This window comes from Lepidochelys kempii, chromosome 10, assembly GCF_965140265.1.
Source record: "Lepidochelys kempii isolate rLepKem1 chromosome 10, rLepKem1.hap2, whole genome shotgun sequence".
In the NCBI taxonomy this organism is placed as follows: domain Eukaryota; kingdom Metazoa; phylum Chordata; order Testudines; family Cheloniidae; genus Lepidochelys; species Lepidochelys kempii.
The window spans coordinates 38227768-38254311 of record NC_133265.1 but is presented as its reverse complement, the minus strand read 5'-3'; the positions used below and the strand labels follow the sequence as shown (position 1 = coordinate 38254311).

At 47.2% G+C, this 26544-nt stretch overlaps 1 protein-coding gene across 5 annotated transcripts in view; it reads left to right on the top strand.

The window, feature by feature from the left end:
• IFT140 (intraflagellar transport 140) overlaps positions 1 to 26544 on the top strand; it is a 247126-nt gene that overhangs the window by 114719 nt on the left and 105863 nt on the right. For 4 of the 5 annotated variants that reach the window (XM_073362957.1, XM_073362955.1, XM_073362953.1 and 1 more), the window contains 2 exons: positions 6683 to 6800; positions 13602 to 13732. The exons of the other annotated variant lie outside the window; for it this stretch is intronic. In XM_073362957.1, the coding sequence (XP_073219058.1) occupies positions 6683 to 6800; positions 13602 to 13732 (249 nt within the window). The remainder of the gene's footprint in view (positions 1 to 6682; positions 6801 to 13601; positions 13733 to 26544) is intronic. 5 annotated transcript variants of the gene reach the window in all.

The window sequence follows — 26544 nt, the reverse complement described above, 5'->3', positions numbered from 1 at the left end:
ATGGGGGCGCCGATTGCTTCACATCCTTGGCACCGAGTGCGACTCTGATCCCGGCATCGATCCTGGCACTGGCCATGGCACCGACAGCAGCACCCAAGGGGGCTGAGGGCAGGGAGCAGGCTCCAGTACTGGCCGCCATCTCATCCTCCTCATCTCCGGATGAAGAGATGGCTGGCTCATCAATCTCTCCAGCCTTAGAGGACAGCAGGGTCCTACAGAAGCTGCTGAGACAGGTGGCCCAGAACCTAAACACCAAACTGGAGGAGGAGGTGGTGGAGGCTGACCCAATGGTCGATAGCCTTTCTCCTCCAGAACTATCCTGTATCGCGCGGCTGCTGATTAAGACAATCAGCAATGCCACTAAGACCCTGTGGCAGACCCCGTCCTTGTTGCCGCCTACCAAGAAAAGGTATGAGTGGAGATATTTAGTCTCCTCCAAGTGGTATGAACACTTATATACGCACCCCCTGCTGGAGTCTCTGATAGTGGATGCAGCCAACCTATGCAAGCACCAAGGCTACCAGGGGCCTTCTCCCGAGAATCAAGAGGCCAAAAAGCTGGACCTCTTCGGGAGGAAATCTATTCGATGGTGGGAGATTTGAAGCTCCATATCGCTAACCATCGGGCAGTGGTTAGCAGGTACAATTACAATACTTTTGGGGCCATGGAAAAATTTGCAGAACTCCTGCCTATGGTCTCTCCCACAGAGTTTTCCGTGCTAGTACAGGAGGGCAAATTGATCTCTCATGCATCCCTGTAGGCAGTCTTAGACACTGCGGACACAGCGTCTTGCACCATAGTTACCAGGGTGTAATGTACCTACCGGGGTGGCTATGAGAAGGAGTTCCTGGCTGCAGGTTTCTAGCCTCCCATACGAGGTACAGCAGACAGTCCAGGACCTCCTGTTTGAGGGCCAGTCTTTGTTCTCCTCAAGGACTCTCAAGCCACCCTGAAATCCCTGGGCCCCCACACCCCTGCCAACCAACGGAGGCACTTTAGACTTCAGCCCCCACCGAGGAATTATCAACCTCAGGGTAGGCAGGAGGGGTTGAGCAGGAGGAGTAGGAACTCGAGGAAGAGACCTCATCCCTCCTCTGGGCATGGCTCTTGCCAGTCTAAACCCTCCTGAGGCCAAAAACAGGCCTTTTGGAGGTGCGCCCTGGAGTGATACACCAGTACAAAGACTGGATGCCTTACCTTTTCATCCCTTCTATCCCCTTTCTACCCTGCATGGGCCCATATTACATCGGACCGCTGGGTGTGCTGCACGGTTGAGAGGAGGTATTTGTTCCAATTTTCTGCCCTTCCGCACTTCCACCACCCTTCCCCATCCCTCTTCAGGGAACTTTCTCATGAGCAACTCCTTAAAAAGGAGGTGTTCTCGCTCCTCTCGCTAGGGCAGTGGAAGAGGTTCCTCAGGAGCAGAAAGGCAAGGGCTTCTATTCCCGGTATTCCCTGATACTGAAAGCCAACGGCAGACTCGGGCCCATCCTAGACCTGCGAAAGCTCAACAAGTTTATGAAGAAACTCAAGTTCCACATGGTCTCCTTGGCTTCCATCATCTCTTCCTTGGGTCCAGAGGGCTGGTATGCCACCCTCGACTTGAGGGATGCATACTTTCATATAGCAATCACACCATCCCACAGAGAATACCTCAGGTTTGTGGTGGACAACAACCACTTCCAGTTCACAGTCCTCCCATTTGGCCTGTCAGCGACACCTCAAGTTTTTACCAAGTGCATGGCAGTCGTGGCCGCGTTCCTCCGCAGGCGGCAGGTACAAGTGTTTCTGTACCTTGACGACTGACTGATCAAGGGCCACTCCAGGGTTCAAGTGGAGGCACAAGTCGACTTCATAAGAACAATGTTCGATGAACTGGGCCTTCTCTTGAATGTTGGGAAATCAACACTGCCCCCGGTTCAGCGGATAGAATTTATAGGGGTGGTACTGGACTCTACTGAGGCCAAGGAGTACCTATGGGAATCGAGGTTCCGGGCCCTGGGCGACATTATTCGGAGTCTCAGGCAGTTCCCCATCAACACAGCAAGGAATTGCCTGAAACTCCTGGGACACATGGCTGCTTGTACCTATGTGATGCAACGTGCCAAGCCAAGACTCCAGCTGCTCCAGTTTTGGCTAGCCTCAGTGTATCGGCCAGTTCGGGACAGTTTGGACAGGGTCGTGACTGTGCCTCGCCTGGTCCTTGACTCCCTTCTCTTCACCAGCCCCCAGCCAACTCTCTCGTTGGTTACAGATGCATCAGACTTGGGCTGGGGAGTACATCTGGGAGACCTCAGAACACAAGGCCTCTGGTCTCAGGCAGGGCTCGCTCTCTGTCAATGTCAGAGAGCTGAGAGCAGTACTCCTGGCATGCCAGACTTTCCGAGCCCATTTAAAGGGGAGGATGTGTATCAGTGATGACAGACAATGCCACGGTGATGTTTTATATCAACAGATGGGGGTGCACGCTCCTCTCCCCTTTGCCAGGAAGCCCCCATTCTGTGGGACTTCTGTGTAAAGCATTCAATACACCTGCAAGCATCATACCTCCCTGGGGTACAGAATGAATTAGCGGATTATCTCAGCAGGTTGTTCCATGGCCATGAGTGGTCCCTACACCCGGACGTCATGAACTCCATTTTACAGCAGTGGGTCTTTCCCCAGGTAGCCCTCTTTGCCACGCGACACAACAGGAAGTGTCAGCAGTTCTGCTCCTTCCTTTGAGCAAGGGATTGGACCTCCTGAGGTCTCTTCCAACCCTACTCTTCCATGATTCTATGATTCCTAATCACAGCCCGGGCTCCATAACGGATGCGTTCCTCCTTCCCTGGGGAATCCATCTCCGATATGCAGTTCTGTCCATTCCTCTCATTCATGCAGTGCTCCCCAAGATATGGAGGGATCAAGCAGTGCTGATATTGATAGCTCCAGTCTGGCTCCGCCAGCACTGGTACACATTGCTCCTGGACATGTCCGTGGAAGCCCCAGTCACCTTGCCGCTCTTCCTGGACTTGATAACTCAGGATCATGGCCGTCTCCAGCACCTGAACCTCGAGTCATTGAACCTCACGGCGTGGAAGCTCCATGACTGAACCCGATGGAGCTCTCCTGCTCAGATCCAGTTAGACAAGTCCTCCTTGGCAGTAGGAAACCCTCCACCAGAGCTACCTACCTTGCCAAATGGAAGAGATTTTCAATCTGGTTGGTGCAGCATCATTTGTCCTTGATGATCGCCTCTATGCCACTCATACTGGTCTACCTTCTCCATCTCAAGCAGCAGGGTCTGTCCATGTCGTCAGTAAGGGTTCACTTGACCACCATTTCTGCCTGCCATCCAGGTGCAGAGGGCCGGTCAGTGTTCGCCAACCCTATGGTCAGCCGTTTCCTCAAAGGTCTCCACAGGCTATATCCGCAAGTCCGACAGCTCGTCCCGGCCTGGGACCTCAACCTGGTCCTTTCCAGACTGGTGAACCACTAACCCTTTGAACCACTAACAACGTGCTCCCTGCTCTACCTCTCATACAAGGTGGTGTTTCTGGTAGTAATAACTTCAGCCAGGAGGGTTTTTGAGCTCAAGACCCTAACATCAGAGCTTCCTTACACAGTGTTCTTTAAGGACAAGGTTCAGTTCTGGCCTCACCCAGCTTTCCTCCTGAAAGTTGTCTACCAATTTCACATCAACCAGGACATCTTCCTCCCAGTGTTCTATCCTAACCTGCACACAAGTGGCAGGGAGCAGAGGTTTCATTCGTTGGATGTCTGCAAAGCATTAGCCTTTTAAATCGAGAGAACAAATCCATTCCGGAAGTGCATTCAACTATTCGTGGCTGTGGCAGACAGAATGAAGGGTCTTCCAGTCTCATCTCAACTAATTTCATCGTGGATCATGTCCTGTATCCGAGGGTGCTATAACCTGGCAGGGTACCTGCCCCTCTGCTCACTGCGCCCTCCACCAGGGCTCAGGCTTCTTCAGCTGCATTCCTGGTACAGGTTCCCTCCCAACAAATATGCAGAGCTGCGACGTGGTCCTCCATACATACTTTCACCATGCATTATGCGATTACCCAGCAGGCCAGAGATGATGCAGCCTTCGGTAGAGTGGTGCTCCAATCAGTGGACAACTCCGACCCTGCCTCCTGAATTTACGCTTGGGAGTCACCTGATTGGAATTGACATGAACAAGCACGCAAAGAAGAAAAAAGTAACTCACCTTCTCGTAACTGTTGTTCTTTGAGATGTGTTGTTCATGTCCATTCCAATACCCACCCTCCTACCCTGCTGACGGAGTAGCCGGCAAGAAGGAATTGAGGTCAGGTCAGCAGGGCCCTATATTGAGCATCATGAAGGCACAACTCCAGGGGATGGGGTGCCCAGACAGACCCTAGGGCTACTGCTAAGGGAAAAAATCTTCTGACTGTCGTGCACGTGGCATGCGCACACCTGATTGGAATGGACATGAAGAACACATCTCAAAGAACAATAGTTACGAGAAGGTGGGTAACCTTTTTTTCCAGGTCTGAGATTTGGGATCAAGGGTAATGGCTTCAGTGATGTCACTGCTGCTTCTCCATGAGTTTGAATTCTCAGTGAGGACTTGGACTCTCAATCCCAGAGAGCAAGAAATTCATGCACTGTTGTAAGCAACACATATAGTGTATTCAAGGCTTCCCGATCTTCAGTGTTTGTTTCCATCATTACTCCAATTATCAATGAGTATTTCTTTGGGGATAAATACAATGTTGCTACTGGAGTGGAGTTTGCATGGCTTATCTTTTTTTTTTTTTTCCCTAGAGGGAAGGGAAACTTGAAATAATTACCCTTTTCCCCACAATGATTCCCATCTGGGGTGACACTGAGTAACAGCATCGTGGTTTGTTACTGTCATTCACTAGCCAAAACCTTCTGTGGTAAGGCTGATGATGGCTCAATGAGTAGCTTGATACTCTCCCATGTAGGAAACCTAGCTTTAGGAACAGAACAGGGAGTTTTCGCAGCTCTCTCTGAGAACATAAGCACTTTTGGGCAGTGGGGGAGGAGTCCACAGAAACTTTCTCAAGGCGTTGACTTCAATCTATCAAGTGAATTGGGTCTTGAATACTTAAGACTATCTTTTTCCCTTTGTTCTTAGTAGTTGAGAACAATTTAGATATTTCTACTGCCAGCCTGTAAGTACAAACATAGGACGAGTTAGAGGGTCCTCAACTTTGGAATTCACTTCCTCTATTGAATCAAAAGAGCCTAAGTTTGTTGACCTACAGGGCAGGGTGTAAGGTTCTCCCCCCCCCCCCTTTTTTTTTTTTGGAACTTTTCCTGAGGTGAAGTACTTGATTAAATTCTGAAATGAGTGAGAGTTTAATATTAGTCATACTGTTATGTTGAAGTGTGCTTCTACTCTGACAAATGACTGTGTCAGACTTGTACATTTTGACTCCACACTTCTGCTCCTTGTGTGTGTTCAGAGCCTCTTATCTGTTGACAGTTAGTGACTAAATAAGTTTGAGAACCCTGCAGAACCAAGAGGGTAAGCTGAAGTCTGTTCTTTCTTATGTATCTTATATATCATCAGCAGAACAATTTGCAAAACTCCTGTCAGTCAAACCTGTGAAAACCCGTTGGCAGCACTGGCATTGCACAGGTATCACAGAGGGCCTAATTTGAAAACCCTGGGTTTGTGCAGGGTATCACTATGACTTGTGGGGCCTTTATTATTGGTGTTGATGTTGGAGATTGAAAGAACCCAGCTTAACTCTCAGATGTCAGGCTGAATTTTTAGGGCTGTAAAAAAAAACTTGTTTTCTTGTAAAGTGAGCATATTTGATCTGGAATTAACAAGACCATAAATAGAACCCTAGAATGTTATTTTTATATATGAATTCAGAGGCCATGCCTGGCTTTCATTTTATAAGTCTAAAAATAAATACTGTCACTCTTGTTAGCTGTATCACAGTGACGGATAGGAAGTGTTCTCTCAGGCAGAGTGAATGTTGTTACTGTTGCTGCTACAGTAGGAAGGCTTGATTGGGTATAGGGAGAAAGGAGGACAAAAGTGTGAACAATTCAGTCTCTTAGGCTATGTCTACACTGCCCAGCAGTTCAGACTATGAGGATGTGAATGTAGTACTGTTTTGAGAGGACTAAGTTAATATGAACTAGGATCCTTTTAGTTCATGCTTGTGTTATCCACACCAGGGTCTTACAGCAGAGCAGCACTTTGGTGCACACTGCTGTTCGAATGCCTGGAGTCCAAACTGCAAGGCAGTGTAGACGAGCCCTTAGAACTTTTCTACATGGAGAAACTGACTAGCATAGCGGAAGTGAAATAACTATTCCACTATAGTTATGCCAGTATAACTTTCTCATGGGGACACAATAGTTATTCCACTTCAGCTATGCCAGTCAATTTCCCCATGTAGACAAATTCTACTTCTCCTGAAACAGGGTGGCAGGATTTTCTTGTTGCAGGTGTTGGAACACAGCAGAACACTTAAGTTTACTTCTGCTGTGTTTAAGCCTCTAAGGGGAAGCTAGAGTCTTGGACCAAAGGTGAGAAGACGTCAAATATTTGAGTCCTGTGCCCTATTTGATTATTAAAGGTCTTTTTTGAAGTTTGAAAAATATTTTTAACTGTTTTTCAAGTACTGACACTTGGCACCTCATGAATCATTATTGTCTGTCCCCACAGAGAGGCAAAAGTGCACTGCAGTAGTAAGAACTTGACTGAGCTTTTTCCTGACCTGGGGGGCATTGCATCCGTTAAGTGCAATTCTTATGGCAACAAAGTCAGCATCCTCGTCAACAAGGTGAGACAGGACTCTCCAGATACCACACTGAGGTCTGAATGTGACACCAAATGCCAGACTAGCTATAATGCAGAGATAAAGTGGGTTAACTTCTCTAATTTAAACCCACATTGGCTATGCTCTGTTTTCAAGAATCAGAATTTCTGGGGTAAGCATTGATAGAAGCACTAAAAGTTTATGTAGGTCTAAGCGCTCTATTGTCCCATCTCTGGCCATTGGAGATATTTGCTAATAGAAGTTGCGGATTGGCCAAATGCCATTATAGGAAATCTCATCATATTATCCTCTCCATAAATTTATCAAGCTCATTCTTAAAATGAGTGAGGTTTTTTGCCTGCACTACGCCCCTTGGAAGGCTTTTCCAGAGCTTCATTCCTCTGATGGTGAGAAGCCTTTATCTAATTTCAAGCTTAAACTTATTGATGGCCATTTGTTCTTGTGCCAGCATTGGCTCTTAACTTAAATTAACCTCTCTCTCCCTCTGATATTTATCCCTTTCATATATTTACAGAGAGCAATCATATCTCTCCTCATCCTTTGTTCTGTTAAGGAGCTTGGTTTGTTTAGCCTAAGTCTCCTTTTGTAAGGTAGGTTCTCCATTGCGCTGATCATCCTAGTAGCCTTGTCTGCACCTGTTCCAGTTAGAATTCATCTTTCTTAAACATGGGATACCAGAATTGCACACAGTATTCCAGATCAAGTCTCATCAATGCCTTGTATAATGGTAATAAACCTTCCCGGTCTCTACTGGAAATCTTACCTGATACATCCTAGCATTGCATTAGCCTTTGTCAAGGCTGCATCACATTGGTGGCTCATAGTCATCCTGTGATTGACCAATACACAAGGGCTTTCTCCTCCTCTGAGACTTCCAACTGATACCTCCCTATCTTATAGGAGAAATTCTTGTTGTTAGTCCCTACATGCATGACCTCGGACTTTGCACTATTCAATTTCATCCCATTTGTATTACTATAGTTTTCAAGGTCATCCAAATCTTCTTGAATGATATTCTGGTCCTCCTCCATATAGGCAGTACCTCACAACTTTGTGTCATTTGCTAATTTTATTAGCACACTCCAACTTTTTGTGCCAAGGCCATAAATGAAAATGTTAAATAAGATGGTACCAATACTGATCCTTGAGGCACTCCTCTAGTATCATAGAATCATAGAATATCAGGGTTGGAAGGGATCTCAGGAGGTCATCTAGTCCAACCCCCTGCTCAAAGCAGGACCAATCCCCAACTAAATCATCCCAGCCAGGGCTTTGTCAAGCCTGACCTTAAAAACTTCTAAGGAAAGAGATTCCACCACCTCCCTAGGTAACGCATTCCAGTGCTTCACCACCCTCATCATGAAAAAGTTTTTCCTAATATCCAACCTAAACCTCCCCCACTGCAACTTGAGACCATTACTCCATGTTCTATCATCTGGTACCACTGAGAACAGTCTAGATCCATCCTCTTTGGAACCCCCTTTCAGGTTGTTGAAAGCAGCTATCAAATCCCCCCTCATTCTTCTCTTCCGCAGACTAAACAATCCCAGTTCCCTCAGCCTCTCCTCATAAGTCATGTGTTCCAGTCCCCTAATCATTTTTGTTGCCCTCCACTGGGCTCTTTCCAATTTTTCCACATCCTTCATGTAGTGTGGGGCCCAAAACTGGACACAGTACTCCAGATGAGGCCTCACCAATGTCGAATAGAGGGGAACGATCACGTCCCTTGATCTGCTGGCAATGCACCTACTTATACATCCCAAAATGCCATTGGCAACAAGGGCACACTCTCGACTCATATCCAGCTTCTCGTCCACTGTAACCCGTAGGTCCTTTTCTGCAGAATTGCTGCCTAGCCATTCGGTCCCTAGTCTGTAGCAGTGCATGGGATTCTTCCGTCCTAAGTGCAGGACTCTGCACTTGTCCTTGTTGAACCTCATCAGATTTCTTTTGGCCCAATCCTCTAATTGGTCTAGGGCCCTCTGTATCCTATTCCTACCCCCCAGCGTATCTACCTCTCCTCCCAGTTTAGTGTCATCTGCAAACTTGCTGAGGGTGCAATCCACACCATCCTCCAGATCATTTATGAAGATATTGAACAAAACCGGCCCGAGGACAGACCCTAGGGGCACTCCACTTGATACCGGCTGCCAGCTAGACATGGAGCCATTGATCACTACCCGTTGATCCCGACAATCTAGCCAACTTTCTATCCACCTTATAGTCCATTCATCCAGCCCATACTTCTTTAACTTGCTGGCAAGAATACTATGGGAGACCGTGTCAAAGGCTTTGCAAAAGTCAAGGAACAACACATCCACTGCTTTCCCCTCATCCACAGGGCCAGTTATCTCATCATAAAAGGCAATTAGATTAGTCAGGCATGACTTGCCCTTGATGAATCCATGCTGACTGTTCCTGATCACTTTCTTCTCCTCTAAGTGTTTCAGAATTGATTCCTTGAGGACCTGCTCCATGATTTTTCCAGGGACTGAGGTGAGTAACCTCTCCAGCCCGGCAGTTCACCTTTCAGCATGACCCATTGTAGTCTTCCCTTTAACCAGCTCCTTACCCACCTTTGGATTCTGGTATTAATCCCCATTTTCTCCAAATTAACTAATAATTTCCCACGTGGAACTATATCAAATGCTTTACTTGAAATCCAGGTAGATTAGATCTAGTACATTTTCTTTGAGAAGATAACTGATTTCCTAGACAAAGAAAGAGATCAGGTTGGTCTGGTACAAACTACCTTTTATAAAACGGTGTTTTATTTTATCCCAGTTGCCATTTGCCTCTAGGTCTTTAATTACTCTCTCTTTCGAAATTTGTTCTAAGACCTTGTATACAATTGAGGTCATTGTGACGGGGCTGGGACTCACCACCGCAGTACCTCCTGTTGGTAACTCTGGGAATTAGCTCAGTCCATGTGGAGCACCCTCCATTGGTGGTGTCCCGTCCATTTTTTGCCCTCTGTTGGCGTCTGGACCAGCGTTGCTCCCTTCTCTCATGGTGTCCTCTTCAGGCCACTGCCCTCCGGCAGTGCCCCCAAGTCCACACTCACCCCCTTCCAGGGCGGGTTAACAGCAGTCTTTCCAGTTCACTCCTGCTGCAGTGGCCAACCACAACCCCTCTAGTCTAGCCCCTCTGTTCAAGGGCTGGTTGCAGTCTGTCATGGGCACCCTTCCACAGCCAGGTGCTGTACAAGGAGGAAGGGGGGAACCCAGGCCCACCCACTACTCTGGGTCCTGACCCAAGGACCCTCTAATGGCAGCCTCCCTGCCCTCCTTCTCTCCCCTTGTCTAACTGTCCCTGGGCCACTTCCCCTCTGGCCCTTCACACCCTCTAGGCCCTTTCTATCAGGGCCCGCAGTCTGGCAGGTATTGGGCCAGAGCCCTTCTATGCTCCCCTGAGCCTGCCTAGCATGGCTCTGTCCAAGGTGCTTGTCTCCTGCTCAGGAGACAGAACTTCCCCCATAAAGGTCTGGGACAGACTGCCTGCGCCCTTCCTGGGCAGCCTTTATATAAGGCCTAGCCTAGCTCTGATTGGCCGGCTGTAATACTGGCCCTGATTGGCTCACAGTAGGCCTTTTCCTGATTGGCTGCCCTTCTGTGCAGCTGCTCTGGCCTACTCTAGCCCTATCTCTCATAGGGGTGGGGCAGTTGCCCCACCACAGTCACACTAACAGGCCTGTAGTTTCCCATATGATATTTTTCCCCTTTCTTAAGTATAGGTACTATATTTGCAATTCTCCAGTCATAGGGTACAACCCCTAAGTTTACAGATTCATAAAAAAAACTTGCTTTGGGGTTTGCAATTTCTTGTGCCAGTTCCTTTAATATTTTTGGATGGAGATTATCCAGGTTCCCCCATTTGGTCCCATTAAGCTGTTTGAGTTTGGCTTCTGCCTCGTATGTGGTAATTTCTGCTTCCATATCCTTGTTCCTATTAGCCACCCTGCCACTGCCCTCAAGTTCCTCATTACCTTTATTAAAAACTGAGGCAAAGTATTCATGTAGGTGTTGGGTCATATCTAGATTATCTTTAATCTCCATCCCAACATCAGTGTTTAGCAGTCCCACTTCTTTCATTGCTTTCTTTTTATTTGTTATGTCTAAAGAACTTTTAACTATTGGTTTTAATTTCCTTTGCCAGGTCCAATTCTCTTGGCTTTTGGCAATTCTCACTTTTCCCCTGCGCTTTCTGACCACCAGGAGATAGCTTTCCTTGCTGATCTATCCCTTCTTCTTTGCCTTGTAGGCTTTTTATTAATAATCTGTTTGGAACACTTGTTCATCCAGTTTGGTCTGCAATTCTTCCCTACAAATGTTTCTCTTTGCTTGGGATACAGGCTTCAAATAGTTTCTGCAACGTTAACTTAAATCATTCCAAGCCTCCTCCACATTCAGATCCTTGAGTTCTTCAGGCCTGTCCATTTCCCTAACTAATTCCTTAATTGTTTGAAGTTTGCTCTTTTGAAATCAAGCACCCTAGTTGCAGACCTATTTTTGTTTATCCTTCCATTTAGTTTAAATTGAATTAACTTATGATCACTCAAATTAAGGTTCTATATATCCAGTTCTTCTATGAGGTCCTTGCTACTTACCAATCTAAATCTAAAATGTCATCACCTCTTGTTGGTTCAGTGACTATTTGGTGAAGAAATCTGTTGGCTATCACATCCAAGAATATCTGGATCTTACATTTATTAGTAGCACTAGTCCTCCAATTTATATTGGGAAATTAAAGTCTCCCATAATCGCATAATTTCCAGTAGCTTTTATTTCATTAAAAATATTAGCGGCCTCTCTTCATATTCAAATCGGGTCCTGGGGGGTTGTAGCACCCCCAAGCATTATTCCAGTGGAGCCTCTGTTACCATTTTTCCCATAGTGATTTTGACCTAAACTGATTTCATTTTATCCATTCCATCATTTCTAATTTCTTTAAGTCTTCCTCATCACTAATATACAATGCTACTCCACCACCTTTACCTTTATTTCTGTCTTTTCTGAACAGCACATATCCTTCAATATATGTATTCCAGTCATAACTACTTTCTACCATGTTTTCATTATCCCTATAATATCTGATTTCACTTACTGCACCAGTAGTTGTAGTTCCTCCATTTTGTTACCCAGGCCCCTTGCATTTGTGTACAGACGTCTTTCTTGTTTCTGCTTGGCTTCACCCAGATTCCTCGCCCATTTACGTACAGTCATTTTACCATCAGTATTACCTATTTGACTGTTACTGTCATTGGTATTGGCACTATCTTTCCTTCTGTCATCTGTTCTCCTACCCTCTGTTTTTCCTTTCTCCATTGCTGTATTCGCTTTTACTTGATTTTCCTTCCTCTCAATATTAAAATCAGGTGTGGATATTACATGAGCATCTCCCAACTGTCTTAGCCAAATTCCTAGTTTAAAGCTCTTTTAATCAGTTGTGCAAACCTCCATCCTAGAAGTCTGTTGCCCTTCCTACATGGATGGATGCCCATCCTATGAGAACAGTCTTCTGTCTGTTAAAGCCTCCCAATAGTGGAATGTCCCAAAGCCCTCTTTATAGCACCATTAGTTGAGCCATCTGTTGATCATCATAATCTTGTCTTGTCTTCGCTCTCCTCCTCTAGGGACAGGTAGAATCCCTCTGAAGATCACCTGAGTGTCCATTTCTTTCAGCACCTTCCCCAGCCTGGCATAGTTTTCCTAGCTGTGTCTGAGCAAGAATCTAGCAGTATCATTTTTTTTCACAAGAAAGACAGTCAATGGATTCTTTCCTACTCCCATTAGGATCCTCTTCTGTCTTAGGACACATCCCATATCTTAGCTCCTGGCAGACAGCACACCCTTCTGTTCTCCAGATCAGCTCTGGTGACAGGCCTGTTGTTCTTAGTAGGGAGTCCCCAGTTATGTAGACTTGCCTCTTCTTGTTGTTGGTATGATTGTCCGGCCTTCCCTCTTTTGTTCTTTCTGGCTGCAAGTCTTCTTGTTGTCTGTTCTCACTTGCAATCTTCTACAAGTTGTCCTCTATCCTCTGGCGTCTCTGAACTCTGGCTAGCTCTATTGTCTCTTCCCCTCTTCTTGTAGGACTAGCCTCTCTTCTCTTCTTCCTTGCTCTCCCATCTTCTGTTACTGCCTGCCTCTCCCCTTCATTTTCCAACTCAGCAAACCTGTTCCTCAGCTCTGTTTCTCCTTCACTAGCTGGTTTTTCCTCTGCCTTATTCTCGAAGTCACATGCTTCCACTGTCCACTTTCTTCATCCAGCAGTCTACCCTCACAGTTCCCTGGTCCAGCATGCATCTGCAATTCATGAAGTTTCCTTTCAGCCTCCTCTCTCTTTCTCTCCATCACCTGCTCAAATCTCCTTTGAAACTCTAGGTTTCTAGCTGTAACTCCAAACCTCAGATCTTCTTTTCCATCAGCTCTATCAGGTGGCACTTCATACAAACAAAGCACCTTTCCAGTACCCTCTCCAGAATAATGTACATCCCCACAACTTCCATATCCAGTCATATTCACTAACTCTTCCATTCCTTGGGTCACTTCGATAGCTGCCCCTGTAGCTGCCATAGCCTTCCCTGCTAATCTACTGTGAAGAAGGAAAAAAGAACCCCCAAAACCAAACAAACAAAAACTGCCCTCCCACCCCCAAATCCCCCACTCGGACTCCTTTGTTTTCAGGTGTTTGTTGGCTCCTGTGCTGCTGGCTGGCTTGTGGGCTGCCTTTATAGGCCAGCTGAATTTTACCTTGCTGGTCTCTTCTACTGTTGGCTCTAACTCCTTCTCTTTTCCCCTGCCATAGGCCGATGAGAGTCTTGACTCTAAGATCTGTTTCTATGATGTTGAAATGGACACAGTCAAATTCTTTGATTTCAAGGCTGGACAAGGGGATGGTGGAGCCGTGCCTTCCTACTCTGGACAAAAGCCTGAAAAGTAAGAAAACTTCATTTTGGAAAGTTTGGCTTATGGTTTAGGATAGGAATCTAATTTACGAAAACAAGCCATTCCTTGATGCTGGAAGAACCCTGCACAAATTAGCGAGTTGCTCTGATTTAATTAAGTTTGTTTTTTTAACTGATTTTACTTAAATCGGGACAAAAACTGTGTGTAGATAAATCTTGTTGGGGCTTCCCTTCTCCAACTTTTAGTGGAACATTTTGTTGATAACCACATTTATCCCTGTTGCATATGTAGAAGAGAAAAATAATTACTGGTGAGGCCTCTGTTTTCTCTTTCCCTTTACACTGATACTTAGCATTTATGGTCATGCTTTGTTTTCAAAGCACTATGCGAACATTAATTAACCCTCACAGGTATTGTGAATCTACCTAGGATTTTATATGGCCCTGATCTTGGTGGTTTGTAAATGCCTGAGGTATGCAAGTAAGTGTTAGCTCCATTTTACAGATGGTGGAAGTGAAGCATAGAAAGTGATTGACTTGTCCAAGGCTGCGCAAAAAGTCATTGGCAAAGCCAAGATAAAAATGCGGGCATTCCTGGGTTACTGCGCTGTGCTCAATCCACTAGACCACAACACCTCTCTGTTTTTTAAAAAAATGCTGAGTTTAGTACTTGTGAAAATCGCTGATTTTGACACACCTCAAGCCTGAGTACTGAGTAAGCAGCTGCAGCAGTGCTGGCTCCCTCATTGTGTCTCAACTTCAACATAGAGGAACCACCTCTCTGGATCAGAGGGCAGATCTGTCTTTATGGCTTGTTCATTCATTGGTCTCTTTGCTCAGATCCCCAATGATGGTACACATTTTGTTTAGTTTTGTGCAAGAGGTACGGGCACTTTTCCATCAAGAACAGAACTCATTTTGCATAGGCCACCAAACGGCCATCAAATCAGACCTCTTGATTGCTACTGAGCTGGATTTGAACCCGTGACCTAAATGGCTAAGACACTACATGTATGTCTATAGTGCAGCTGAGAAGTGTAATTTCCAGTTTGCACAGACATACCTGCACTAGCTTTGTCTGAGCTAATATGCTAAAAATAGCAGTGAGGCCATGGCAGCTCATGTGAGTCACCTGAGTACATATCTAGGGCCTCTTATGGGTTTGTACTCAGGTGGCTAGTCTGAACCACTGCCCATGCCACCATAGCCACACTGCTATTTTTAGCACGCTAGCTCTGAATGAGCTGGCACGTGTATGTCTATCTGAGTGGAGAATTATACCTCCCAGCTGCAGTGTGATGTATCCTTAGTGTTTGCTGCTTGGCTAAGTGTTTATCTGCATTTGTGCTATCGTTAGCTTTTAGCTATATAAATGTTTGTTGTTCCTGGTATTCAAAAAAAAACCCCAAAAACGAAAAATACCACACATCCAGGACAGACTAAAAGTAGTGCAGTGTCAGATAGATAATGTGCTAATGAAACTTGCAATGCTGTTTAGGAGGCATTGAAAATTGTGATTTGTACAGTTGATGTTGAAATGCAGTGGATTTTATATTTGATGAGTGAGTGCAAATAAAGGAGTCTGTTTAACTCCTTGCTTCTGACAGGATTATTCAATATAAACATGGAATAACCAGTCCGTTGTCTAATTTAGTCTCCAGCCTGCCCTGGTTTAGTGGGTGCTTTTCACCACCTCACTGCCCAGTCCTGTTGGCCCTGTACTTCCTTGTCTTCTGGCTAGCTTAATCCACTTGGCCTGCATGTGCACAAGGAGTAAGTAAAAAGAAAGTGAGACTGATGAAATATGACGATAAGTCTCTGTATTAATTGCATATTTCAGTCTGTATCTCAAAATGTTATTTGTGTGCTTGACTTCTAAGATGGTGATGTTTAGACTGAGAGTGTGATTCCCAGTGCAGGGAGACATACTCGTGCTAGCTGTGATGGAGCTAATGGGGTAAAAATAGAATGTGGCCGTGGCAGCGCAGCCAGTGGATGGGCTAGCAGTCCTGAGTACATGCCTTTGGCTTTGGACAGGTACATGCTCTGGGAGGCCAGCCCCTTCTGTTGGTTGCACTGCCGTGACTACAGTCTGTTTTTTGTGTTGCTAGATCAATTAGGCTAGTGCAAGTATGTCTCTTTGAGGTGGAACTCACACCTGCAGCTTGAAGTGTAGACATACCTGACAAAGGTGGTCAGACCGTTTCAACATCCTCCCCTAAAGGTGAAACACCGTTGTGAAGCCATTGATTAAAACCCAATGTGGATCTAACTGCCCAAACAATGAAGCAGTCATTGTAAGAACATTCTCTTGAACAGGCCCTGGTGGATTCTCCTTCAGACTGGGAAAAACAGGCCTGATCTACATTTAAAAGTTAAGTCTATATAGTTACATTGGTCAGGGGTATGAGAAAACAAACCCTGATCCACATAACTGTATGCCAAGCTAGCCTCCAGCATAGATTCAGCTATGTTGACGGACGAATGCTTCTGGTGACCTTGCTACCATCACTCAGGGAGGTGGCATTCCTACACCGATGGAAAAACCCCTTCCATTGGTGTAGGCTGTGTGTACTACAGGATTATGCCAGCATAGCTAGATAGCTATGCTGCTGTAGTACTTGTAATGTAGATGTGACTACAGTCTCTTATTTTGTTTCTGAATATGAGTGCCCTCACAAAGGTTTAATATGCTTTAATTAATGCACTTAATTCCCTTTAATTACACATCTTAAATTATTTCAATTTAACTTTGCATGTTAAATCCTCGGCCTTGTCTGCACACACAAATAGTTAAAGTGGTACAACCCCCCCACCCCTACCATCTCTTAGAGAGGTGAATTAACTACTTGGATAGAAAAGACCCTTTCGTTGATGGAGGAAGCTTCTACGCTACAGTGGCACAGTTGCACCAATGTAGCTATGCCTCTATAGTGGCTGTAGTGTAGACATGCCCTTAGACACCTTTATACCCATATTACTGTGTCCACACTTGGGATTGGACCAGATAACTATTTCAGTTAAAAAAAAACAAAACCCAAACACACAGTTAGCCAAAAAATTCACATTGATACAAAAACTGTGTGTGGAGCAGGTCTCAGGCACCAGGAGGCTTCACATCTGAGGCCTGAAACAAAGGAGCAAACACAGGCAGGGGCGGTGAGTTATATACACTCATGTGCCTGGGCTCCAGCAATATTCAGGGCCCGGGGGCCTGGCTCCACCAATGTTTGGGGCCGGGTCTCTCCCCGGGCCCCACCTGCCGCCTTCCCGCACCTCCCCCGAATGTCCCCTGGCCCCCACTTGCGGCCCCCGCTCACCTCCCCTGGTCCCCGCATCAACTGCTGCTGCAGGGTCCTAATGCCCCCCATTCACTAATGGCAGGGCAGGCTGCCCTTACCCTGCCCTTTTACCCTAGCCCTGAGCCTCTCCAATCCCCCAAACCCCTCAGCCCCAGACAGAGCCCTCATCCCCCCGCACCCTAATCCTCTGTCCCAGCCTTGAGCCCCTCCCACACCCCAAACCCCTCATCCCTAGCCCCAGCCAGAGCCCTCATCCCCCCACACCCTAATCCTCTACCCCAGCCCTGAGCCCCCTCCCACACCCCAAACCTCTCATCCTCAGCCCCACAGCCCTCACCCCTGCACCTCCTCCTATCCCCAAACTCCTTCCCAGAGCCTGCACCCCCTCCCTCTGCACCCCCTCCAAGCCCAAACTCCCTCCCAGAGCGTGCACCCCTCACCCCCTCCTACACCCCCACCCCCAGCCCAGAGCCTCCATCCAAATGCCATCCCAGAGCCTGCACCCCTCACCCTTCCTGCACCCCCCATCCCCTGCCCCAGCCCAGAGCCTACACCCAACACCAAAACTCCATCCCAGAGTCTGCACCCCAGACCCCCTTCCGCACCCAAATTCCCTCTCAGAGCCTGCATCCTGCACCCTAATCCCCAGCCCAGGGCCTGCACCCCAGACCTCCTCCCCCCACCCAAACTCCCTCCCAGAGCCTTAGGCAGGTGGGGGACGGAGTTTGTGGGGGTGCGGGTTCTGGCCACCACCAAAATTTCTACAAACCTGCCACCTCTGAACACAGGTGCCAGACCTGCAGGGTGTTCAGTGATTGGTATAATCTGGGTGATGTACTCAGGTATGGTCTAAGAATGGAAGAACTGTGAGATTCCACCCAAAGGCAGGTAAGGCAAAAGGCTGATCACTGAGTTGAGTGCGCACTGCAAGTGAAGATGTTGTTCTAATGCAGATAGGCATACCCATGCCAGCTTTAATCTAGTTAGCCTGAATAGCAATACTAGTAAAGACATGGTAGTATGAGCAAGCTGCCTGCGTGCTACTGGAGGCCCTGGGCACACATTTGGGTTCTGTGTCTGCACTGCAGCCTGTGCAACCATATCTTTACTCTATTGTTACCCATACTAGCTTCAATTACACCTTCATTTGCTGTGTAGACATACCCTCAGAGAAAACAGGCAGACGAACAGGCAGCTAGCCTCGTAACTGTGACAGACACTGAGGTTAGTCACTGCAGTGGGAGTCCTTGGTTCTTTTCCTGAACACAGCTCCCTCCGTGCTGACTTTGTTTGCAAAAAGTTAATCATCATTACCCATCTCCAAGAAGAGGAGATACCAGAGGGAAGATGAGAAGTCAGTCAAACCAAGTCTCTTCCCTTCACTGTTAGATTTTACTCCTGGCAGAACTCTGTGCCAAAAAATTCAAATTCTGCACCAAAAAATGCAAAAATTCTGCATATTTTATTTGTCAAAATAATCCAATCAGTTTCACTTATTTTGGTAATTTATTAAAACTACCTTACAGAAAAAATAATCACAATAACTTCAGCATTTCCTAAACACATGAAAGTTAAGTTACAAATACTTGGTAACTAAGATTCTGCGTTTCAGTTAGAATCCTGGATTTTCATTTAAATTACATTACTTTTATTTTTGTGTACTATAAAGTAGAATGTCGCTTTAAAGGGCTCAGACTTTCACACTAGAAAGTCCTACAGTTTTGCTAATAATTGTCCTGCATTTTTTTAAAATGGATAAGTAAAATAGATCCTGAGCTGTAATCTAACCCCATTGTGCCTCTCTGGCACAGGGAAAAAGTGAGAAAGCATGTAGACCTTCCTAGCTGAGGATTTTGTTACTGTCATTTACAATAAGGCTTCTTTACACCACTCAGGCAAGGTAAAGAAGTCTTAATTGACCAAGAATGGGAACAATTAACTAACAATTGAAACATTAGCAGCCTCTCTGTATAGTTGTTACATTTCTGCTCTGCCTCAGGGACAGAGCCCGCTTCACACAGCCCTACATCTCTAAGCTCAGGATGCAACAGTAAGTCTCTCTCATTCATTCGCAGGCAGGTGCCCAGCCCCACCCCCTTAACATCTCTCCTTGGACACGGACACACACACACACACACACACATGCCCAGCCTCTCTCCTCCCCCCTGCTGTGATCTGCTCTCTGCTGTTGGCTGCTCCAAGCAGACCAGGGATGAAAGTAAGTCAAGTGACTTACCTGTACGCTGGGGCCAGCTCTGGCCCCTGGAAGGGGCTGGGCCTAGGGTGGAAGGGGTGGGGCTGAGAGGGTCAGAGCCAGCCCCAGCCCACCCTGTAAGGTACGTGCTCCCTCCCCTCCCACCGGTGTAGCAGTAGCAGTCCGGGGCTCCAGCAGCTATTTAAAGGGCCCGGGGCTCCCCTGCTTCTACTGCCCCGGTCCTTTAAATAGCACCCGGAGCCCTGGAGTAGTGGCGGTGGGGCTCTGGCGGCTATTTAAAGGGCTGGGGTGGTAGAAGCAGAAGAGCCCCAGGCCCTTTAAATAGCCACCGGAGCCCTGCAGCCGCTACCCCAGGGCTCCAGCAGTAGGGCTCTGGAGGCAGTGTAAAGGGCCTGGGGCTCCAGCCACTGCTGGGAGCCCCAGGCCCTTTAAATTGCCCCCTAGGGAAGCCGGGCTGCCCCAGTACGGTGCATTGACTCTTGCCGGTACACCGTACTGGGGCGTACCAGCTTACTTTTACCTCTGAAGCAGACACACCCGGGCTGCTGTGGGAGGGGCGTGTGTTCCCCACAGATTTCTTTTACTCCCCCATTTTTCTGCGGGGGAGCCAAGGAATCTGAAGAAGCCATCAGGAAGAGGACTCTGAAGCCTCATTAGTGTCACTCACCCTCTTCGAACTAAGAGGAAGAGGCACTGGGCCCTTCGAGCCAGTCGCTCTCAGCCAAGCACGGAGGAGCTCCTCTGGTACTGCCGACTGGTGCTTGGCCCCAGGGCTAGTGGTCTCCCCCATGGCGGTTCTGGAACCCATGGGGGTTTCCGTGGGCACCTGGGACTCTCGTCCAGCGCTCTGTGTCAGGCGCATCAGACAGGTGATCAGTGACTGTCTCCTGTCCTCCCCTGGCATCAGACGCAGGGTCGGAGCGCAGTGCTCAGGAGCCTTCTACCGGGGTGGAGACTAAGGAAGAGGTGGAAGTGGCACCCACTCTTCCCCCCGGCCCCTGCCTCATCATCATCATTGTTTGATGAGGCAGTGGCAGAACCATCCCAGTCAGTGCTTCAGGATGATGCTAAGGCACATCAGGAGCTGCTAAAGAGGGTGGCAGCAAGCCTGGTCTTACAGGTGGAGGAGTTAGCTGAACCCTCCGATGGCCTGTTTGACATCCTGGCCATGGTAGCCCCATCCAAGGTATCCCTGCTATGGGATCAGAATATTTGTACATTCACCCTGCACCAAACTCCCTCATGGTATCTGTGGTCAACGAGAGAGATAGACAGGGGCAACCCAGCCTGACTCCCAGAAATAAAGACGGCAAGAGGCTTGACTTGTTGGGAGGAAGGTTTATTCAAGTGCCAGCCTCCAGCTCAGAGTGGATAAACACCAGGCCCTCCTTGGCAGATATGATTTTAATGTTTGGCAGTCTATTGCCAAATTCATGGACGCACTGCCCGAGGACTCCAGGACAGAGTTCCTGGCTATCTTCGAGGAGGAAAAAATAGTGGTGAGAGCCTCCCTCTAGCATTCGTGGGTTTGTTGGGTGGTGAGGAGGTTTTCTTTAGCCACAGCTGCTCTAGCGTTCATGGGTTTGTTGGGTGGGGAGGAGGTTTTCTTTAGCCACAGCCACAGCTGTGGCTAAAGAAAACCTCCTCCCCACCCAACAAACCCACGAACGCTAGAGGGAGGCTCTCGCCACCATTTTTTCCTCCTCGAAGATAGCCAGGAACTCTGTCCTGGAGTCTCAAGTCTCCCCCTGAGTCTCAGCATGTACTGTAGGACATTCTGAGTTCTTGGAGTTCGTCCTTCCCACATCTCCCAGACTAGGTCAAGGATTCCCCGAGGCCGTCTCCCATATAGGAGCTTGAATGAGGATTGTGGGACTTCCCAAATGGCAAACAAGAGGTGGAGGGCATCTGGGATAAACCTTTTCAGCATCTGCTTCAGGGTTCTGTTAACGCGTTCAACCAGGCTGTCATAAATATAAAGGGAAGGGTAAACCTCTTTAAAATCCCTCCTGGCCAGAGGAAAACTCCTCTCACCTGTAAAGGGTTAAGAAGCTAAAGGTAACCTCACTGGCACCTGACCAAAATGACCAATGAGGAGACAAGATACTTTCAAAAGCTGGGAGGAGGGAGAGAAACAAAGGGTCTCTGTCTGTCTATATGCTGCTTTTGTCGGGGGTAGAACAGGAATGGAGTCTCAGAACTTTTAGTAAGTAATCTAGCTAGGTATGCGTTAGATTATGATTTCTTTAAATGGCTGAGAAAAGAATTGTGCTGAATGGAATAACTATTTCTGTCTGTGTATCTTTTTTGTAACTTAAGGTTTTGCCTAGAGGGATTCTCTCTGTTTTGAATCTAGTTACCCTGTAAGGTATCTACCATCCTGATTTTACAGAGGGGATTTCTTTACTTCTATTTACTCCTATTTCTATTAAAAGTCTTCTTGTAAGAAAACTGAATGCTTTTTCATTGTTCTCAGATCCAAGGGTTTGGGTCCGTGGTCACCTATGCAAATTGGTGAGGCTTTTTATCCAACATTTCCCAGGAAAGGGGGGGTGCAAGTGTTGGGAGGATTGTTCATTGTTCTTAAGATCCAAGGGTCTGAGTCTGTAGTCACCTAGGCAAATTGGTGAGGCTTTTTACCAAACCTTGTCCAGGAAGTGGGGTGCAAGGTTTTGGGAAGTATTTGGGGGGGAAAGACGTTTCCAAACAGCTCTTCCCCAGTAACCAGTATTTGTTTGGTGGTGGTAGTGGCCAATCCAAGGACAAAGGGTGGAATATTTTGTACCTTGGGGAAGTTTTGACCTAAGCTGGTAAAGATAAGCTTAGGAGGTTTTCATGCAGGTCCCCACATAGAATCATAGAATATCAGGGTTGGAAGGGACCTCAGGAGGTCATCTAGTCCAACCCCCTGCTCAAAAGCAGGACCCATCCCCAATTAAATCATCCCAGCCAGGGCTTTGTCAAGCCTGACCTTAAAAACTTCTAAGGAAGGAGATTCCACCACCTCCCTAGGCAACACATTCCAGTGTTTCACCACCCTCCTAGTGAAAAAGTTTTTCCTAATATCCAACCTAAACCTCCCCCACTGCAACTTGAGACCATTACTCCTTGTCCTTCCACCACTGAGAATAGTCTAGAACCATCCTCTCTGGAACTACCTCTCAGGTAGTTGAAAGCAGCTATCAAATCCCCCCTCATTCTTCTCTTCCGCAGACTAAACAATCCCAGTTCCCTCAGCCTCTCCTCATAAGTCATGTGTTCCAGACCCCTAATCATTTTTGTTGCCCTTCGCTGGACTCTCTCCAATTTATCCACATCCTTCTTGTAGTGTGGGGCCCAAAACTGGACACAGTACTCCAGATGAGGCCTCACCAATGTCGAATAGAGGGGGATGATCACGTCCCTCGATCTGCTTGCTATGCCCCTACTTATACAGGCCAGAATGCCATTGGCCTTCTTGGAAACAAGGGCACACTGCTGACTCATATCCAGCTTCTCGTCCACTGTCACCCCTAGGTCCTTTTCCGCAGAACTGCTGCCTAGCCATTCGGTCCCTAGTCTGTAACTGTGCATTGGGTTCTTCCGTCCTAAGTCCTAACTCCCTGTCATCAGTGTCCCCTTTGAATGAACTGGGATAGACCTTGTCGGCCCCCTGGAAAAGAGTGCCACTGGATACAAACACCTATTGGTGATAGTTGATTATGCGACTCATTATCTGGAGGCAATCCCACTCCGTAACACCAATGCTGTCATAAACATACAGATAAGGGTAGCATAAAATCTCTCCTGGGCAGCTGTACTGAATCTTTACCTGTAAGGGGTTAAGAAGCTCAAATAATCTGGTTGGCAACTGACCAAAAGGACCAATAAGGAAAGAAGATACTTTCAGATCTGGGCAGACGTAGGGGAGGTTTTGTTTGTGCTCTCTTTGTTTGTTCCCTCTCTGGACGGAGAGAGAGACCAGGCAGATACAACATCTCCTGAAAACATACCTGAAATAATCCATCTAAGGTTACAAACATTGTAAGTAAGGCAAGGAAATGCGTTAGATTATTTTTTGTTTTAGCTTGTGAATTTTCCCTATGCTAAGAGGTAGTTTTATTCCTGTTTTTGTAACTGTGAAGCTGAGTCCAGAGGGGAGTCCTCTATGTTTTAAATCTCTTTATTACCTTGTAAAGTTACCTTCCATCCTGATTTTGCAGGTGTGATTCTTTTACTTTTTTCTTTATAATAAAGTTCTTCTTTTAAGAACCTGATTGATTTTAGTGTCCTAAAGATAAAGGGTCTGGTCTATATTTACATTAAAGGCAATTAGTTGGTATATTATTCTCAAGCCTCCCCAGAAAAGGGGGTGAAGGGACTTGGGGGGATATTTTGGGGGAATAGGGATTCCAAGTGATATGTCCCTGAATTTTTGTTTAAATCACTTGGTGGTGGCAGCAATACCATCCAAGGACAAGGAAAGGAATTTGTTCCTTGGGGAAGTTTTTAACGTAAACTGGTAGAATATACGCTTAGGGGGTCTTTCATCTGTACCCCAGAGTTTAGAGTGGGGAGGGAACCCTGACAAATGCAAAGACTATTGCCACGGAACTTTTGAAAGTCTTTGCTCAAGTAGGAGTTCCCAAGGAAATTCTGACTGACCAAGGCACCAATTTCACATTCCGCTTGATGAAACAGGTCTGTGAGCTTTTGAGACTAAAGAGCCTCTGTACCTCCATTTATCACCCGGAAACAGATGGCCTGTGTCAAGGTTCCTCCCCCACTCTGAACGCTAGGGTACAGATGTGACACTGTACGCTAACATGAAGGGGAAAGGAGTCCAGGAGAGCTGGCTGTATTTCAAGGAATCCCTGTTGAGGTTACAGGGACAAACCATCCCGATGTGTCGAAAGAATAGTAAATATGGCAGGCGACCAGCTTGGCTTAACGGTGAAATCCTAGCGGATCTTAAGCATAAAAAAGAAGCTTACAAGAAGTGGAAGGTTGGACATATGACCAGGGAAGAGTATAAAAATATTGCTCGGGCATGTAGGAATGAAATTAGGAGGGCCAAATCGCACCTGGAGCTGCAGCTAGTGAGAGATGTTAAGAGTAACAAGAAGGGTTTCTTCAGGTATGTTGGCAACAAGAAGAAAGCCAAGGAAAGTGTGGGCCCCTTAATGAATGAGGGAGGCAACCTAGTGACAGAGGATGTGGAAAAAGCTAATGTACTCAATGCTTTTTTTTGCCTCTGTCTTCACTAACAAGGTCAGCTCCCAGACTGCTGTGCTGGGCATCACAACATGGGGAATAGATGGCCAGCCCTCTGTGGAGAAAGAGGTGGTTAGGGACTATTGAGAAAAGCTGGATGTGCACAAGTCCATGGGGCCGGACGAGTTGCATCCAAGAGTGCTAAAGGAACTGGCGGCTGTGATTGCAGAGCCATTGGCCATTATCTTTGAAAACTCGTGGCGAATGGGGGAAGTCCCGGATGACTGGAAAAAGGCTAATGTAGTGCCAATCTTTAAAAAAGGGAAGAAGGAAGATCCTGGGAACTACAGGCCGGTCAGCCTCACCTCAGTCCCTAGAAAAATCATGGAGCAGGTCCTCAAAGAATCAATCCTGAAGCACTTACATGAGAGGAAAGTGATCAGGAACAGTCAGCATGGATTCATCAAGGGAAGGTCATGCCTGACTAATCTAATCGCCTTCTATGATGAGATTACTGGTTCTGTGGATGAAGGGAAAGCAGTGGATGCATTGTATCTTGACTTTAGCAAAGCTTTTGACACGGTCTCCCAACAGTATTCTTGTCAGCAAGTTAAAGAAGTATGGGCTGGATGAATGCACTATAAGGTGGGTAGAAAGTTGGCTAGATTGTCGGGCTCAACGGGTAGTGATCAATGGCTCCATGTCTAGTTGGCAGCCGGTGTCAAGTGGAGTGCCCCAGGGGTCGGTCCTGGGGCCGGTTTTGTTCAATATCTTCATAAATGATCTGAAGGATGGTGTGGATTGCACTCTCAGCAAATTTGCGGATGATACTAAACTGGGAGGAGTGCTAGATACGCTGGAGGGCAGGGATAGGATACAGAGGGACCTAGACAAATTGGAGGATTGGGCCAAAAGAAATCTGATGAGGTTCAATGATGAGGGAGGGGGATGAGGAGGGCTTTCATCCACCTTTTGGCCTGACTTGATGGTATTCCGGGCAGGAGTCACAGAAGTTTAACTTCTTGATGTACGCCAGGCCAGGAGAAGTGGTCTAAGTCCATGCCAGAGTTTTCTCCTGTCCAAGGTGGCCTGCGGAGGGGATGGCATGGGCCAATCGCATGACTTCTTGCCAATGTGGCTGAGGGACAAGGAGTTGTGAACGGATTTCCTCTGTCCAGTGGTCCTTTTTCCAGCAGATATAATCGTTCCTTTTGGAGTTCAAAGTGGAGGTACTGCGCATCCCGGTGGGGATCTACGACCTCACCATTAATCACTGGGAGTTATTCATAAACATGGGTCAAAGTCTCACCCTCCCTCTGGTCCTTCACAAAATCCGTCTCTCGGGTCAGTAACTCCCTTTCCAGGAGTGGAGTTGGTAACGTCTCCTGATTGGGTGGATCTTCCGGCAGCACTTCCTCTTGGTGGGAAACCCCCTCCCTGGGGTCCTGCTCCTCATCTACTCCCGCCAGGGTCACGGACTGGGGTTCTCTGCCTGCCCTGGTTCCTTCAGATGCTTCATCCGGGCTCCTGGGAACAGGTCTACATCCCCTCAATGGGTCTGAAAAGTGTTCCCAGTACCAGCCCAAGATAACAGGGTAGGCTAGGGTTGGGGCTAGCCCTATTACAAGGGGCCTCATGTTGTCCCCTATGATGACCTCTACCCGGGCAATGGGATAGGGTTTAATATCCCTGTTAATGCACTGCAGGAAGATGGTCTCTCTGCGGGCTTCAGGGTTGGGGACCAGGTTGTCCCGGACCAGGGTTTGCCCACACCCAAAGTCTACTAAACCTATTACCTCAGTTCTATTTATTTGTACAGGAACTGTTAATTTTGCTGGGGTGCGCTTCCAGGCACGGCTTTCTACCATCCATACTTGCCCATAGCTGCACTCCATATAGGGGCATTCCTGATAATGGTGGGCCGGATGCCCACAGGAGAAACAGGCTCCCATGGTTAGCCCCGAGACTGCTGGTTGGGACCCAGGCCTCGGGAAATGTCTTCCCCCAGGTGCTTGGCCCCCTCGTTCTTCCTGGCTTCTGGGCAGAGCAATTGCTTGAGGACCCCAGATTTTATGTTCGGGCTGGGGTTGGAGTCTCAGCTGCCAGATAGTGTTCCATCAATCTCACTGCATT